The following is an 18,727-nucleotide window of genomic DNA, read 5'->3' as shown; positions in this document are numbered from 1 at the left end:
CTCCTCCAATATGGCTCTTACACTGGCTCCCATAACTCCTGCCATCAATATGGCCACAGGTCATCCCAGAAGTACCGGCTGTACGTTTTGTCACTGTACTGAAGCAGAATAAATTTGGAGACAATCAGACACCTGCCTGACGCATGATGAATAAATACCTACCTTTATTTTTTAGCATTGAGGATACAATTTATCCTGACCGAATCCCACTCCATTTGCTGAAATGCAGCCCAAACTTGTAAGGAAACTCCACCATGCTTCACTGTTACCTCTTTATTGTACTGCTCTCCAACTGGCAGGGCAGGGGGGCATGAAAGTAGGCAACAAGACACACAAAATGTACCCTTGCCACGCTTCAGTCCTTGGGGCTCATTACGTTTCGCTTCTCTCACCACTTACTAGAAGGAATGGCATGGAGAAATACATTTTTGTTCCACCATCCTTGATGCTGCCACTGATATATGGTATGTTCCATTGTTCACGTGGTCAAAACTACATCCAGTACAGATTAACTAGCCGCTCCTCTACTGCACCATGCAACTTCCTGTGTAGATCAGGAAGCAGGTGTTACAGCTAGCGGCTAGTGTGACACAGTCGCTCTTTCCCAGCAATCCACTAGCCTCCTGTCTTTTCACAAAGACAAAGCTGCTATCAGGGGCTGGGCAAGGCAAGAGGAGTAATACTAAAAGAGCAATACAGGTACAACAATGCATTGGATGTAATAATTAAGATACACACGGAATGTAGTTGTGCCCAAAATACCCAATACCGCACAGTACTAGGTGCATCAATGCACAGGTTGGAATACAAATAGATATGCCACTAGAAGAAGAAGCCAGTTGCAACAATGCACAATATGGTATTACGAGTAGGCCCGCTCAAAGCAAAAGCTTTAAAAGCTAGTCTGCTACCCTACAGCGTTAAAGCAGATAGTGATGGTAAACATGAGGCCACACTCCTTTTTGGGAGCCTCAATTCACTTTCAGCGATTTAGATTTGAGTGGGGTGTGTTCAAACTGAAATCTAAATTGCAGTGTACAAATAAAGCTGTTGGCTACATGTAAAAACAGCCAGTATTTAACCTGCACTGCAGAGAAATAATATGCATTTATTTGCTCCCCTTGTATAGCAACATGGTTTGTTCCAGACACAAAATGACTCACCTTTTTGCTTTACTGAATCTTGCCCTACAGATGGAGCCCCTCTCTTTCATTCTCAGTGCTCGCCAGAACCTCACCGCGTGTGCGTCTCACACGCACATGCATCCCAGTCACTCGGCAGCTGGGCGGTGTGACCCTGCCAGTCTCCACTTCAGGGAGACGGGCAGGGTTAGGGGAGGGTTCGAGGCTGTGGTGGGGACCGGCGATGGTGGTGGGGGAGGCGGCGGTGTGCGCGGGAGTGTCTAGCGCATATGCACCCCCCTTCCAACGACTGCAGATGGAATTGCCAGCCCCTGCAAAGAAGAGGCCGGCTCTATCTGTATATACACTACGTATCTTGCTTTGTAAATATATCTCTCATGCCAGGAAATCTACCTCCGAAGATGCAGACCCTGGGCTCACTACTCCCTAAAAATGGAGGCATTTGGCCATTCACATCAGTCCCTGCCCCAATGGAGGTTACAATTTATATTCCCAATCACAGGTACACGCACACATACACACAAGGGTTCATTTTGTTGGGGCCAATTAACATACCAGTATATTTTTGGATTGTGAGAGGAAAGTGGAGCACCCAGAGAGGTCTATGAGTGATAGATCGAGAGCAGTAAATCTACTAAGATGAGAGTTCTATTGCAGATGTAATGTTGCCCATAGCAACCAATAAGATTCTTCTTATTTATTTAGCACCTTTTAGAAGATAATAAAAGTTATATTCTATAGTTCTAAGTTTCTTACCTGATTTCTTTGAGAAAGGCGCTGAGAGCGCAGAGCAGGTGGGGAAACGCATCAGGACACAATATCTTTTGGAAATCACATACCATCTAACCATCAGCATATACCTACAGTGGACGGCACCAATATCCATAAAATCCTAAACTCCAGATGAAGTTGCATGACCCAGGTAATTCAGCACCAGCAACTGGGAGATCTGTGATTTAACACTCCGTGTCAACACCTAAGGTACTGTTTATATAATGTCTGGCTAGACATAAAAAAATGAATATTCAGCCCAAAACACATGCTTTTATCGGAACTAATAATTTTATTAACATCTTCATGAATCAGCAGTGCACAGTGCAATATCCCAGCTAATCATATGCTTGCTTATATTAACAACACTGCTATACTACCATTGTATAAAGGCGCTATTAACTCTGCATGCCTTGGGGAACCATTAGGTTTAATATTGTTACTCTGTTTATTGTTTCATGTCTTTTATTCCACAGTGAATTATTAAGGCCTCATTGTGACATTGGGCCTTATTCTAGTTCACTCTTTCTGACAAAATCCTTCTTAGATGGACAAAACCATGTGCACTGCAGGTGGGGCAGATGTTACTTGTGCAGAGAGAATTAGATTCGGGTGGGGTTTTACTTCAAAGTGAGATCTATATTGCAGTCTAAAAATAAAGCAGCCAGTATTTACCCTGCACAGAAACAAAATAACTCACCCAAATCTAATTATCTCTGCACGAGTAACATCTGCCCCCCTGCAGTGCACATGGTTTTGTCCATCTAAGAAGGATTTTGTCAGAAAGAGTGAACTAGAATAAGGCCCATTATGCTTTCACTTAATTATCCTGATTTTTAATTATTAATAAATGTTTTTATTGTTTAATCTAACTTCAACCTTTGCGCAGTTTTGATATGTTTTGTTTTATCTATTAAAGAGAAGATTTAAGAAACCATTAATAAATAAATAAATAATGTTGCTACCAATCAGATTCTATCTATCTATCTATCTTAGTAAATTTACCCCACAGTGTCTAGGTAGTCAATAAGTCGACAACAAAAGGTTGACATATGTTGACCATATCAACATTTTGAATGTCAATCTAGACACTGCAGATCTATCAATCCACAACCCCCAGAGAAACCCCACGTGAACATATATACAAACTCCACACAGAGCAATTTTGGGAATCAAACCCATGACGTTAGTGCTGTGAGGCAATAATGCTAACCATTGCACCATCTATTCAAATCTTTAATATTTTAATTTGTCTTCCATCACACATATACTAGAAGCGCTTTGAATGGACTTTTCAGTTATGCTTGTACAGCAACTGAAGTAATGTATGCTCAGAAAACACATATTTTGTTCTCCTGAAGTCATGCATTTATGTAAACAGGTGGAAGTTCTGCAGCAACATTCATATGGTTTGGATTTAAATACTTCTACACCCAGAACTTCAGAGCACCATGGTCATAACATGAAAAATGAATTGCACAAGTGATTACATCTAATCTAATATCACCTACTTAAGGCCCACATACATTAGGCCGACTTGTCCTTCGGACAAGTCAGACCCAATTCTCCTGTGAGCCGCCCGGCAGCTCCCCGGGAGGCTCACATACAATTTAGCACTTGATGAGCCAGTTTTTACATGTGATCAATCGCTTGCGATTGATCACATGTAAAACAAATGGGGAGCTGCAGGGTGGTGAGGAGCAGCGGGGCGGGCAGCGGCGATGCCAATGAGGAGCAAGGTAGTGGAGGCGGGCAGCGGCTCTCAAATGAGTTCACGGCGGGTGATGCTGACCTGGCCCGGCATGTTGTGATCACAAATAGCAGCGGTGCGGGATGGGCAGTGCAGTGGCGGCTATTACATTTTCAAAATACCTGTTAAATGACCGGCCATTCTCTAACTGGCTGAGAGAGCTCTCAGCCAATCAGAGAACGGCCGGTCATTTGACAGGTATTTTAAAAATCTAATAGCCGCCACTGCACTGCACGTCCCGCAGCACTGCTATTTGTGATCACAACATGCCGGGCCAGGTCAGTGAGTGTGCGCTAGTGCTCAGGGACCCACTCCCGGTCAGTCTGCATGCATATGCCTGTCAGGTGGGCAGGCATATGCATAGCATACAGGGAGGTCGGACGTGATCTTATTTGCTGACCTTCCGACCTCCCTTATCAGATGTCACACAACTGCGATTTTGGGCCGATTTTACCCGGTTATCGGCCCAAAGTGCCGAAATCGGATGAAAAACTATAGGGGCCTTCACTCTACATCAGGGGTCTTCAACCTTTAAGACAGTGTGGGCCACATTAAAAAATTCAACGAAGCCCGAGGGCCACTAAGCTCTACTGTGGTATTTAGCACAGCTCTTAGATCATCACAGCCCCCGCAAAGATAGACAGCACAGCCCCCGCATAGATAGTTGGCACAGCTGCCCATACACATAAACCCTGCCCCCAATATATAGTCTGCACCAGGGCTATTTCTAAACAATTAGGGCCACAGTGTGAACAGAATAAAAATGCAGCCCCCCATACATAATTTGGTATTTAAGAAATTGTGCGCGCTCCCAAAAGGGGTGTGGCCTAATTATAAGGGGCGTGGTCTAATTATAAGAGTGTGAACTAGCAGGAAAAAAATTACCTGACACCTCACTTTTGCAACCTGCATAACCAGACATTGGTTACCGCAGGAATGGTTGTTGTCCTTCCACGCTTAAGTTGGCTGTCTAAAGGCCGCACAGTGACATATAAACATGAAGGCCCATTACACCATGATGCCCATTGCACATTATGCCACACATCGTGATGCCCATTGCACAATATGCCACACCGTGATGCCCATTGCACATTATGCCACACACCGTGATGCACATTATGCCACACACCGTGATGCCCATTGCACATTATGCCACACACCGTGATGCCCATTGCACATTATGTCTTACACCATGATGCCCATTACACATTATGCCACACACCATGACACCCATTGCACATTATGCCTCACACCATGATGCCCATTGCACCTTGCACTATAAGGCCCCCAATACTCCTGCTTATGCATATGATGCCCCCAGCAGTGCCTCTCACAAAATGCCTCCAGTAGTGTCCCTCATAAAATGCCACCAGTAGTGTCCCTCACAAAATTCCCTAGTATTGCCCTCCATAGTCAGCACTGCATTGCACAGCATGCCAGCCCTCCCTTAGTCAACACCACATTGCACTGCCAGCACCCTCCCCATACACAGGGCCACATTGCACTGCCAGCCCCCCCTCCCCCATATTCAGCACCCTCCCCATACACAGGGCCACATTGCACTGCCAGCCCCCCCTCCCCCATAGTCAGCACCCTCCCCATACACAGGGCCACATTGCACTGCCAGCCCCACCTCCCCCCTAGTCAGCACTGTGGTAGCTAACCGGCATCACCCTCTCCTGAGACACTTGCCTTAGTGTCCCTTGCAGAGGTCTCCTTCAGAGGGCTGCTGCTGCTGGCGGCGTCGGCTGTCTTAACAGCCAAGGAGCAGGCAGGGACAGGTGCGCGGCTGCTGGCGGTTGTCACACTCACTCCAGTCTCCCGGTTGTCTGAAAGGGCACAGGCGGGATGGGTACGCGGCGTCAGGAAGTACACAATGTGCATGTCCACGCACAGTCCCGCCCGCCCCAGCCAGCACATCCACCTCCGCCGCGTCCCACTGCTAAGGGGACAGCGCGCGGAAGGATTTTTTTTTTTATCAGCACGGCATTTAATAAAACAAACGCAATTCACTGGCGGGCCACCTAAAACAACTCGGCGGGCCACGGGTTGAAGACCCATGCTCTAATGATCCAGGAGTTTCTGTCTGTCAGTGGATGATGAGACCTATAGTTACAAATCATATATTTGCACTTCTGTTTTTTTAGGCTGCAAGTGACAAGGTATAGACTTGTAGTATTTACATCTGCATTAAAGCGCAACAGAGTATGCTGCCACTATACATGTAACTGATAATAGATACATTGTTGCCAACATTTTTTTAAGATAAAAAACCAAACAAACAGAAAGAGACAAGTAAGAACAGGACAGCAATATTGAGAAAATGCTTTTTAGAGATGGCCAAGAAAAGAGGGGTGTGCATCGTTTGGTCTTCAACAACTAGGTCGACATGGGTTAAGGTCAACATGGGTTTTAGGTCGACATGACATTAGGTCAACACAAGGATTAGGTTGACACGGGCTAGGTCGACATGGGGTTTATCGCTGCTTTTTTACCCGAATGTCGACACAGTCGACATGGACACAGTTTGAAGTGCACTGCATCCCCTCGCATCGCTCACGATGCTTCGGGCACAGTGCCTCGCTACACTCAGCACACTATTTTATTCTCTCATCACGCCCTAGTGGATGGTAGGGCATGAAATACCACCTGACGGCACAAGTCAGCTCAAAAATCAGTGTTAAACCCCACGTCGACCTTTTGACTGTCGACCTAATGCTTGTGTTGACCTAATGTCAGGTTGACCTAGACCCATGTCGACCTTGCTGCATGTCAACCTAGTAGTGTCGACCCAATGCTTGTTGACTTAGTTGTTGTAGATCTAATGACCGTATCCCGAAAAGAGCATGTTTAACAAAAGAGCATTGCTAGTGGATAGGTAGTCAATGTGGGACATGAATCAGAGAGTGATCTGAGATGGGTATGGATTGTATGGTCGACAATTATTAGGTTGACACCACTAGGTCGACATACTGCAAGGTCGACATGGCACAATGTCGACAGGTCGTTAGGTCAACACACGCATTGGGTCGACATGGTCTAGGTCGACAGTCAAAAGGTTGACATGGGGTGTTTCACTGTTTTTTTACCCGAATGTCAACAGTCAACATGGACACAGTTTTAAGTGCACCGCGTCTGCTCTCTATGCTTCGGGCACAAAATTTTATTCTCCCATTACGCCCGAGTGGATGGTAGGGCATGAAATACCGCCTGTCGGCACATGTCGGCTCAAAACTCAGTGAAAAACCCAATGTCAACCATCTTTAGGTCGACCAACTGACTGTATCCCTCTGAGACTGTGGAACGAGTGAGAGTTAATGCTGCAAGAATATGAAAGGGGAGCGCAGACATCCTCCCCAGAGTCAGGAGGCAGAAAGAGTACATTGGAGCAATTCAATAACTCTACCGCACAATCGCTGGCAATTCTAGGTTTCCATTAGAGGTGAAAACTTATGATGTCAGTACGGTAAATACATGATATACGGACAGCAGATATGCCTGGCGGTACTTCCCATTGAATTGAATCCCCATCAATGTATGTGAGCAGGGTCGGTACAAGGTTTTTTTGGCACCCTAGGCAAAACTTCAGCTTATTGCTCGCACCAGCACCAACACACCCAATACTGACTTTCCAGAACTTCAGGTGAAAGTGTGGTGGTAGCCTGTTAGAAGTTCAACACCTGCCATTTACATTAAGTTCACAAAAATGAGTACTCCTTAGTTCTGTGATAGTCAGGGGACCCCCCCCCCCCCCAGATTCTGGAGACCCTTGGAAGCTGCCTAATGGAAGAGCCAGCCCTGAATGGACTGGCTCTTCCAGCCCATTCAGGGTGTAAGGCTGGAGGGGCATGGCAGGAAGATTTTTTTTTTTTTTTTCAATCGACAGGGTCATATTGTAGTAGACAATAGGTGGCAGCAGGGGTGTAACTAGAACTTTATAGGTCCCATAGCAAAATCTTGAAAGGTGGGGATGGCGGCACTGTGATGCAATCCTGGGTGTACTTACTGGGAGGAGGGAGGCAAGAGGCAAATCTGCTTGGTGTGGTGTCTGGCAGTGTGGCTGCATCTGTACTAGTGGCGCTGGAAGGCAGATGTGGCACAATTAGTTCACATCTGACAGACATGCACCAACAGCACCACTACTGCAGGCGCATCCACTTCTCCCAGTTAGTACACCACAGGCCCAGCATTGCAGCAGCAGTAATTAAAAATAAAAATATGAAACAAATGTTAAGGTACAGGGCATAGGTGTGCGCAGCACATTTTATTAGGGGGTGCACCGTCAAAGGGGTGTGCCTAGCGCCACCTATTGGGCATGTCTAACACCACCAATCAGCCGTGTCTACCATCTCTCTGGTGCATGGTCCACAGGGGGGGGGGGGGGGGGGAGTGTTGGGGGGCAGCAAGTCAGTGGTGGTGCGGGTTAGTGGTGCCAGTAGAGCTCAAGTGGCTTTACGGGCCAAGCCGCTGACCTGCTCCAAAGTGCCGCCCTCCAGCAAATACCTAAAGCTGCCTAGTGGTGGCGCTGGCCCTGTCTGAACCCATATTTGTACTTGCCTCTCTGGGGGTGTCCTGTGTAAGCTGGAGCAGGACATATCAACACCCAAGGGGTGTGCAGCAAGCTTGCATAAGCAAAATCTTACCTTGTTGCTAAACTAGCGGGTTCCTCAAGATATATTAGGGAAGATCATCTGGCGTATTTGCACAAGAGAGCAAAGGCTCTGTCGCAGTGCCAACATCTTTTCTTTCACTGCACAGTGCCATCTTCTCGAAGTGGGGTGCATGCAGAGGTTGCCTCAGCGCAAAATACTTATAGTGAATTGGGGGAGCCGGGAAGCACATATAAACATACATGTGTAGATGTATATAATATATGTGCTGGTAGTGTATAAAGATTGGCACTTCGTACCATAGCCACCATGGAACTGGGATTTATAAACATGCATGCATGCATAGATGTATGTGATATGTTTCTTTGTGACTCCACCCTACACGCTGCTGGGGGCGGGAAGCCATTCACAAGGCGGGGTTTGGTGGAATCGCAGGGCTGCGAATTTGCGATCTTGAAAAACGACCAGAATAACCCCCATAATCTGATTGGTTGCCCATGCAACATCCCATCTGAAATAGAACTACAATATTAGTAAATAAACCCCATTGTCTTTTGAATCTATATCCATTTGTGTTTGTAGACCAAACGATCCCAACCTCAAAAAAGATTGTATTGTGCAGAGTCCGACTGTATGTGTGATGTCATGACACCACGCCGTTGGCTAGCAGAGGAGCCAAGTCCTCTGGGTAGCCACAGAACATAAACAGATTTAGCAATGTATGCAGCAGCAAATGTAAGCAGGGGAGACACAGGCCTCCCCTCTCCCCTCAAAGTTGCGCCCTTTTAAGGCCAATGCTGCTGACCTTACCATGACCAGCCCCACTTTCCAGCCCCCTCCGCCGGTTTCTGCAAGTTGTTACATTTTATTTATTTATTAACAGTTTCTTATACAGCGCAGCTGGTTCTGTTGTGCTTTACAATTAGATATATGGATAGAATAAACTGGGTAGTTACAGACAAATAGTAGGAGGGCCCTGCTCACAAGCTTACAATCTATAAGGAAAAAGGCATTGATACACAAGGATAGGAATTCTTTATTGCACAATGGCCCATGCGTTTGCAAAGGTACTTGTTGGGCTGAATGATATGGCGACCCATTAAAGTAAGCCAGGCGTCAGGAGGAAGTTAAGAAAGCAAATAAGTGAGCATTTTTGTGCTGTAAAGTAAGGATGTAATTTGGATGGGAGAGGTTTAGGAAGGTAATGTGGGCGGGTCTGGAATCTGATAAGCTAGTCTGAAGAGGTGAGTTTTCAGGAAACGCTTGAAGGTTTGGACACCGAAGAAAGTCCAGCAAACGGGGGGTGGTGGTGGTGGTTGGGTTAGTGTGTATGGGCCTAAAGATCTTGTGAAGAACTAAGGGGCGAAGGTGGGGAAAGTGAGTTCCCCCACCTCCCCAGGACCACTTTAAGCACTGGATATAAGTCAGGGTTGCCGACCCTCCCGGAATTTCCGGGAGTCTCCCGAAAATCGGGTACCCCCTCCCGGCCCCCGGAAGGGTGGGCAACCCTCCCGGATTCAGGGGGGACCCCCGCTGACCCCCGGATCGCGGCATTAAAATGCCGCAATCCTCGGGTCTCAGAGGAGGGGGCGGAGCTAAAACGGCACAATCGCGTCATTTTAGCCCCGCCCCCTCCATGGAGATCCCTGAATTCGCTGCTTTTAACAGTATGGGGGCTGGGCTTAGTGATGTCACACGTAAGCCCCGCCCCCTGAGCGGCTGCTGAAACTCTCCTCTCCGGGCTTCTCCCGGAGAGGAGAATGTTAAAGTCGGCAACCCTGATATAAGTCATTTTAACAGATTCCGCTCAGATATAGAAGCACACACCTAAGCTTCTAGGTGCCACATTCACAATCTCTACATATATGGAACTAGCCATGCCTTTTGGGTGGAGCACGACACGCCTCATCAATGGGGTGCTTCGCAAAATTCTATTACCAACTATAATCTCCCTGAAACTAGTTTTCTAAAGTAGGCAAGTATGGCACAAACACAGAGGCAATCACAAGGTAGCAGACTAGCTTTCAAAGCATTTGCTTCATGCAGGCTTACTAGTTTTGTAATAATTATCTTTGATCAATGTTAATATTCTATCATAACAACAAGGCTATGTTCTCAGGATCTTTACCATATATCTATTTAAAATCTGCCAGTGTAGCTTCGCAAACCTTTTTATACAATGAAACGAATACAAATAATGACATTTCTCTGTGACATAAGGGACGGCAGAGCGCCACATACTGCAGCACCTGTTGCACAGCCGTCTGTTACCAATGTACCCCCGTGAGGACAGCTTTCAGTTCGGCAAGGATCTATTTTCTACGTCGCGGAATGTTACGGGCGGTGCCATTAAGAATCAAGAGCCAGGTGAGCCAGGTGCGCGGATGATTCAACAAATGAGTTCTGACTCCAAAGTATACATTATTCATGATTAGAAGGGACGGACTTGAAGCATGGAACGTTACGTACCTAATGGGGATGTGGCTATTCAAGCTGGATACTCTTTTGCTATTGGTTAGCAGCTGTTAGTCTTTCATGAATATGTAATAAGCCGGCCCCCCGGTGGAGGGAATCAGGAAGCGGCTGCGGCCCAGGCGCCTCCCGCAGGACTCGGATCAGTGGAAGCACCGGAGACGGGGAAGGTGAGGGGGGCGTGTGGGGGAGAAAGGAGAGGGTCAGACTTTAGAAAGTCACCGCTCGCCAGTGTGTTTGGTAATGCAGTGATTTTTCTAGCGGCACCATGGGGTTAAGTGACCGGGCAGTGCCTGATGGATGGCTGCCGGTAAGTGATGAGAAGTGACCTGGTGCAGTGGGGAGAGCGCAAAGTAATAACTGGCCAATCTGGATGTCATCACTCTGCGTTAGAGGGAGGAGGGGGCTGGTGATGGGCACACTGTGGCTGATGGATGCGTTCCATGTAGATTCTGTGGGTGTGACCTGGCCAGCACATCACATATGTGTATCTGGTACAACAGGTGTGTATTGTGCTGGGCGGGGTGGAAGAAGTTACATTGTGTCATATATGATGGTCTGCATATATATATGTAGGTCAGAAATCCCCTCTGGTACAGAAAGAAAATACACTACTTCTTAGGCTGCTTAGAATATTCAGCAGGTGTGTTGGAGCAGTGCTAGCTGTGCTGGATTACTTCTATTGGTTGATCATTCCTATAGTAATTTGAACTCCTCTATATCAGAAGAGTTTTATTTTATACATGACATAAAGTGTTTTAATGTACAGGAGCTTGTAGAAAGCAGGTGAAGTAATCCTAATAAGAAGCCCAATACTGTGTAGTGCACCTGATAGTAGGTGATGGACTACTTGCTATCCTTAATCCTGTTGGATGACTCCCTCAACAGGCTATGGTTAATCGGGGAGGTGTGAGTTGTACAATACATTACTCATGTGGTAAAAGGTGTCACAATAGTTGTTGAGTAATCTGTGCAACAGGTGAGTGTAGGATACTTCTTTTTATTGTTTCCAAAATAAAAACAGTTGGCAGTTGGATCTAGGACAAGTCTGAGATTGTGATAGGAAGAATTCCAGCTTCACCTTCAGCTAAAATATTTATTTTCTATGTACAGTAATGTACACAAAGCATGTATAGCAGACCTGGAGTACTTCCTGCTCTGAAATGCTACAAACCACACTGTTTCGTACAAAGGAATCTGCAATTGATGCTGCTGTACTAGAAATGTCTGAAATATCTTTTAATGTAAGACTCCATGTTCTCCAGTCTCTTCATGTTATAGCAGGTTATGTTTGAGAATTAGAGCTGACTGTATACCACTACAGTTACGTCTTATTGTTTGATTTAGGCTATATGTTAGTCATCTGAGACCACTTATTTCTGGATCCGATATATATATATATATATATATATATATATATATATATATATATATGTCTTTGTATGGATCGGCACTCCTTGTATGTAATGTTCAGTATTGCCTCGGTGCCAGTTAGAGTGTGAAAACACACCATATAACAGAGGTTAGCTCTGGAGCTTGAAAACGGTTGATTAAAACCGAAACGTTGCCCCCGGACCCCAGTGTCTGTGTTTGTTTTTTCTGCAAAGTCCTACGAGTGCCGTAGCTAACCTCTGTTATATATATATCTGTCTGTCTGTAGTGGGAACAAATTGAATTCCTATTGTGTAATGTGCACAGTGTTATTGGTGTGTGACCGAGTTGTAAAGTACGGTAAATGGAATTTATGAGATTATATTTTTTTTTTCATCACTTGTCAAAGACAGTAATGTGAATTTTTATGGTTTTATTTTCTTTGATCACTTATTATGAGTTATTTGTATAACGCGCACACATTCAGCATCACTTTACAGAGAAAATTGGGCCATTCACATCATTCCTTGCCCCAGTGGTTCTTACAGTCTATGGCCAGTATTTGATCCTCTGGATTCACTGTTTTTTTTTTTTTTTGGTGAACTGGGCTGTGAAACAGTGAATCTTTTCACCGAAAATGATATCCACTTGCAACAGAAGGGGTGTAATTGAGCATTCTCATGTAGACAAAGTTATATAAAGTTGTAGGATGGAAGCTTAAATTGGATCCTTTGCACCTAGCTACTGTATATGTTGTGCAAATGCATCCCCTTTTCATATGTAGGTTGCTTTCCATATTTTGGGCCTATCTAATAACAAGTGATACAACGTGTGGTGTATGATAAATGGTTCTCTAGCCAATCAGCTCCCAACTGTAATTTTTCAAACACGTGACTATTAGGAGCTAATTGGTTTTATCATATGAAATGAGTTTTCACTCCTTGATAAATAAGCCCCTTTATTTCTTATTGATGGTCATTTGCAAATGTGTATTAAGTATAGTGAAGAAAGTAAGCTTTCTGCAGTATGCTGCAAATTTTGATTTCAGTTTACATTCCTTACAGAAAGTAGTATGAGGAATTTTGGCAAAGTGCTCAAGCTTTTTGTCTGGTCTTATCCAAAATCGAATGAAGTACAGTGCGACTCTACCTAAATAAGGAACTGTAGTCCTCTCAGACAAGATGCCTCACTTAGTATGGCCGTCACATGACTGATAATTTTGGTCACAAGAAGATCATAAGGTCAACATGACGAAAAGGTTAATACGAGTTTGAATTTTTTGTACTAGATCTCATATAGATCAAATTGCATGGGATTTGAACTAAATGTACTGTGTATGGGCACCTGTTGATCCATAATAAGGATCCCATCACCAATATGAATGGCCTGTTTTCTGTCATCTTGTGAACACCCAGGGTCGAATGTTCGAACAAATCTACTGTATGCATCTACACCTTCTTTTTATGGAGAGCGGGCAAACGTACAAAGTGTTTCATAGCATACGCAGTAATCTCATCTGATCAGTGCTACATGTTATGGCTTTCTCCTGAGCAGTTTGTGTTTGCAAATTTAGAAATTTGCATTTGTTCTAAAGCTGAAGCAACATATTACATTGTTTGTGTTCCAGCTTCCAGTAGTGAAGTGAGGGTTAAAATGAACAGGAACATTATCTTGTTTTTCTAGGTGGACTTTGGTCAGTTATTTAATTTGTCCATGGTGCCTTAATTAGGCCTTCCACAATAAAGGAGTAGTTAGGGGGAGGGTGTGCTAGGAAGTAGGAGCTGTAGTGTGGAGTTTGGGTGGATTAGGGAAGGGCTGCTAGAAGTTCCATGTCTTTCCCTTTTTTTTTTTTTTTGGCTTCTCAGCTTTTGAGTTTGTCATGTCCGAAAATATTGTTTCATGCCCTGTAAGTACATGGTTGTAACCTAGCATATGCTACCTTGTATCCTAATAGACAATTATAGCTTTTCACTTTACTTCTGTAGCGTTATAGCAAAACTCTTTTTTAGGAAATGGTATTGTTGTCTTCTGGATATAGGGTTTTAAGCTGTGTACACATGGTGCGATTTGGTCGCTGAGCGATTTTGGCTTAAAATCGCTCAGCAATATATTGCTCAGTGTACCGTTTTCATTTATTTCCCACAGCACATGAAATCACTGGCAATATGGTCACTGAGCGACCATATTGCCAGCGATATGTACTGAAATCACTCCCGTGTGTACACAGCTTTATATTGTGAGGAGTAGTGCTGAGTTTTAATTGTGTTACCTTTACTAACGGTTCAAAGCGACACATGTAAAATCTGAAGGCATTCTAACAATTTGTATAGGGAATACTTTTCCCAACCTGAGACGGCCACATTCCTCAGCCTGTGACAGGCCAGTAGTTAATGTCTGTTCCATTCATTTTTTTATGTGGAAGACCAGCCAGGATTGTAACTGTTTTAACTTGTTATTTTACCAGTCTTTTCCCTCACAATTGCATTATGAATGTTACTTTTTTAGAACCAAACAAATGTTTCCAGTTCTCAAAAATGTTTAGATTAAAAACAACACTGGAAATGTCTCAGAACAATAGATTAAAAGCCTTGAATCTCACCTTAAGGATCAAACTTCCTTTCAATGACTTGATTGTGGCCCCCACCCCTCAGAGCAAATCCCATTCATACTGTTCTATTTACTTTCCATTGTGCCTATGCCTTGGCTCTGCCTGACATTTATGTGTTACAAGTCATAAATCAAGAGTAGTCCTCTGAATCATCTCCTTGTTATTCCTCGTCTTCTCTGTCTGATGTCCCAACATATCTTCTTGTCTACACAATACTGTCGCTGACACACCATGCCTGTATTTTCTACCGCTCTCTTCAGTAATAAAATTAAAGGACAGTAAAATACTAATGGCTGAAAACATGCAAAATTTAGTGCATAGGGTTTGGAATAATGTCTTTGAATAGATGTGTATTTACTGTTAGTTGTAATGATGAAAGAATCTTTTACCCCTTTTTTTTTTTTTGCAAAAAACCTGGGTCTGATCTGGGTAACCAAACATGGTTTCAAACAGTGTCACAGTGGCTTGTTGGGTCTTCTGTCTGCTAATTCTTTAGAGATGATATCCTCATCAAGCACTAGTGGGTATCCGGTTGACAGTCGGTTTGTTGACTGCTATTACATGGTCTAGATCAGGGGTAGCCAACTCTAGTCCTCGAGAGCTACCAACCGTGCACGTTTTCCAGGTCTCCTCACAGAATCACAAGTGAAGTAATTAGCTCCACCTGTGGATCACCTATAATGTGTCAGTGAGTAATGAATGCACCTGTGCCACAGCTAAGTGATCCAGAAAATGTGAACTGTTGGAAGCTCTCGAGGACTGGAGTTGGCTACCACTGGTCTAGATTGACACTGACAAAAGGTTGATACAAGCTAAAGGTTCACATGTTAATGGTCAACACAAGTTTATTTTTTTTAATCTTTGTTCTTTCTTCACGATCCAAGTGGCCATAGAGAGAGAATATAATGTGTGCCAAGCCAGTGGTACACTAATACAGTACCCATGTCGACATACACCAAAATCCGTGAAAAACACTTTCCCGCGTTGGCCATCTTAATGTCAACATTTTTTATGTATTGACCTATTGCATGTCAATCAATAGTGGGCACCCTTTTGACCTAGACACTGTAGACCTATTAATTAACACTTGGGCCAGTGAGCCAGCTTTGCTTAAGCTTTTAGCGTGAAGGATGTTGGATTGCCCATATTAAACTAATCACCCAGCAGGTCACTGTCTTTCAGCGTTATGTTAGTCAACTTTTCCACTGCTTTGTTACCCTTGTTCTACCAGTGATTAACCCTGCTCGCTTCTATGGTTGGAGTGACTTTTTTTTTTCTACTTTGGACTGACCTGGGCAGACCAAGCAATAACCCATGTTTTAATTCAAGATAGAAAAGGGGGTTATGCCAGCGCTCTGTTACCCTTTGAGCGAAGGGGCTGCACAGTGGTGAGTTGTCCAGACACACAAGGGAATAGTAATAGTTTACACAGTGTACTGTGCGCTCTCCTTCTAACAGAGATCTGCCTGTGTGCAGAAATCTGTCCTGTATGTAGCCCTTTAACTATGGTGAGTGCTGAGGATAAACAGCCACTCAGAGAGTATACAAATGAAAAAATGTATATGAATGCAGTATATATTTTTAAGCACCGTTGCTTTATTGGTAAGTGATACACGTGATGCTGATAATATCCCAATACGGGGATTACTCACTGGGGGGAAAAAAAGGGGGATTGCAGGGAGGGTACTGGAAGCAATAATGTTTATCACTGTCCGGTGGTGTAATGGTAAGACGAGTCTGCAGGTCAGACAAGGGGGAGGAAGTCAAGTTATTAATGTGCAGCGTAAAACACACAGGGGGTGTTGCAGGGGGCTGGCGTCCCGTCCCCCCACAGTGCACTCCTCACCTGTGTGGTGCGGTCGGAGGTCCCGCGGCGTTCCTGATGTGTCTTCTCAGCCGCAGTACATACAGCGTGTAGACGACGCTGTGTACCCGGCTCTGCAGTGACGCGGTCGATCGCGACTTCCGGGTCCCGGCGCCTGGTTGCCTGGGAGACCGTAGCCGCGTTCAGTCGCGTCTGCGCTGCAGGCTCAACTCCCAGCCGGGAGGAGACTTAGATGTTCCTGGCTGAAGTGAGAATGTTGGTTGCTGGTGTCCAACGCGTTTCGACCGCTGTGCGGTCTTTTTCAAAGAAAAAGACCGCACAGCGGTCGAAACGCGTTGGACACCAGCAACCAACATTCTCACTTCAGCCAGGAACATCTAAGTCTCCTCCCGGCTGGGAGTTGAGCCTGCAGCGCAGACGCGACTGAACGCGGCTACGGTCTCCCAGGCAACCAGGCGCCGGGACCCGGAAGTCGCGATCGACCGCGTCACTGCAGAGCCGGGTACACAGCGTCGTCTACACGCTGTATGTACTGCGGCTGAGAAGACACATCAGGAACGCCGCGGGACCTCCGACCGCACCACACAGGTGAGGAGTGCACTGTGGGGGGACGGGACGCCAGCCCCCTGCAACACCCCCTGTGTGTTTTACGCTGCACATTAATAACTTGACTTCCTCCCCCTTGTCTGACCTGCAGACTCGTCTTACCATTACACCACCGGACAGTGATAAACATTATTGCTTCCAGTACCCTCCCTGCAATCCCCCTTTTTTTCCCCCCAGTGAGTAATCCCCGTATTGGGATATTATCAGCATCACGTGTATCACTTACCAATAAAGCAACGGTGCTTAAAAATATATACTGCATTCATATACATTTTTTCATTTGTATACTCTCTGAGTGGCTGTTAATCCTCAGCACTCACCATAGTTAAAGGGCTACATACAGGACAGATTTCTGCACACAGGCAGATCTCTGTTAGAAGGAGAGCGCACAGTACACTGTGTAAACTATTACCATGTTTTAATTCAGTATAACACCTCTTTTACACCAGAGCCTCAACCCGGATTATCGCCGCTCCAGTCAGGGTCGGGGCTTGGTATAAAAGGGGTAAAAAAATAATCCGAGACCTGTTTCCCGAGTGTCTAAACCCGGCAAATGTTCAGGGTCTTCCCCTTCTGGCTTCCTCAGAGTAAGGGGCCATGTAAATGGTTACTCGGGGACCCATTTCCACCAATAGGGGAGCCCCAACCTCTGGACCACAGCGTCCTGCGGTCAGTAAGGAGGTTAGGCAGGGGCCGTGTACAGCCCCCGCTGCTGTAGGCGGTATTATGCAGACAGTAGCGGGAGGAGGTGGGTGGATGCCTTTTTGCAGCATCCATTCACCTCATGGACGGAGGCTGGGGGCAGCCCTGCAGCTTTCCTGGGTGCTGGACTTGCCCCCAGCGTGTCAGTTAGCGTCGCTGGGGTCCTGGCTGTCGGGTCCGCTTGGAGGTGATATCTCTAAGCATCGGCTCAGGGCCAGACTTCACCGGCGTTGCCCACCCGGCATAATGCCGGGAGACACTGGTGTAAAAGGCAACAAATGCCAATGCCGTAGTCGAGGAATATGAGGTCCTCTTGAACTGTCTGGGGAAGTGAGTTTCAAAGTCAGAGCTGCATGGCTTAAAGCTTGACCCCCAGATGAATTATGGGAGATTCTTGGTACTGTTAAAAGTCCTTCATCCTACAGATCGCAGTACTCTGGGTGGACAGTATGGAATCAGAAGCTCGTTCAGGCACCTTGGACAGTGGTCATGTAGGGCTTTGAATATTAGTAAGCTAGTCTTGAAAATGATTGGCTTTCTGCTTTGGGCACGATACCTCGCTATGCTCGGCACACTCTTTCATTCTCCCACCATGCCGTAGTGGATGGTAGGGCATGAAATGCCGCCTGTCAGCACATGACATCTAATGATAAAAGTGAAAAACCTAATGACATGTCTACCTTCCCATGTGTCAACCTTGGCTCTGTTCGACCATAGTGCTGTCCACCATGTAGTCATGTCGACACGTTCTGTTCTGCTCCTGAGGAAGCTGGGAGGTAAATCCCAGGAAAACGCGTTGAGCTTATACATTGGACATTCATCTCTACCATCACTAAAGGCTACCTATGGACCACGGACAATCTCAATTTA

At 45.5% G+C, this 18,727-nt stretch overlaps 1 protein-coding gene across 3 annotated transcripts in view; it reads left to right on the top strand.

Annotated features, from left to right (window-relative positions):
* Positions 1-10,767: 10,767 nt before the first annotated feature.
* Positions 10,768-18,727, top strand: part of LLGL2 (LLGL scribble cell polarity complex component 2) — a 69,330-nt gene continuing 61,370 nt past the window's right edge. For 2 of the 3 annotated variants that reach the window (XM_083147990.1, XM_083147989.1), the window contains exon 1: positions 11,126-11,248. In XM_083147990.1, the coding sequence (XP_083004116.1) occupies positions 11,229-11,248 (20 nt within the window). In that variant the 5' untranslated portion in view covers positions 11,126-11,228. Of the gene's footprint in view, positions 10,916-11,125; positions 11,249-18,727 lie in introns of those variants that run through there. The other variant, XM_083147991.1, reaches the window with a different exon arrangement.

This window comes from Crinia signifera, chromosome 6 (assembly GCF_055691185.1).
Source record: "Crinia signifera chromosome 6, ASM5569118v1, whole genome shotgun sequence".
NCBI classification, from domain to species: Eukaryota; Metazoa; Chordata; class Amphibia; order Anura; family Myobatrachidae; genus Crinia; species Crinia signifera.
This window is presented reverse-complemented; position numbering and strand designations above follow the sequence as displayed.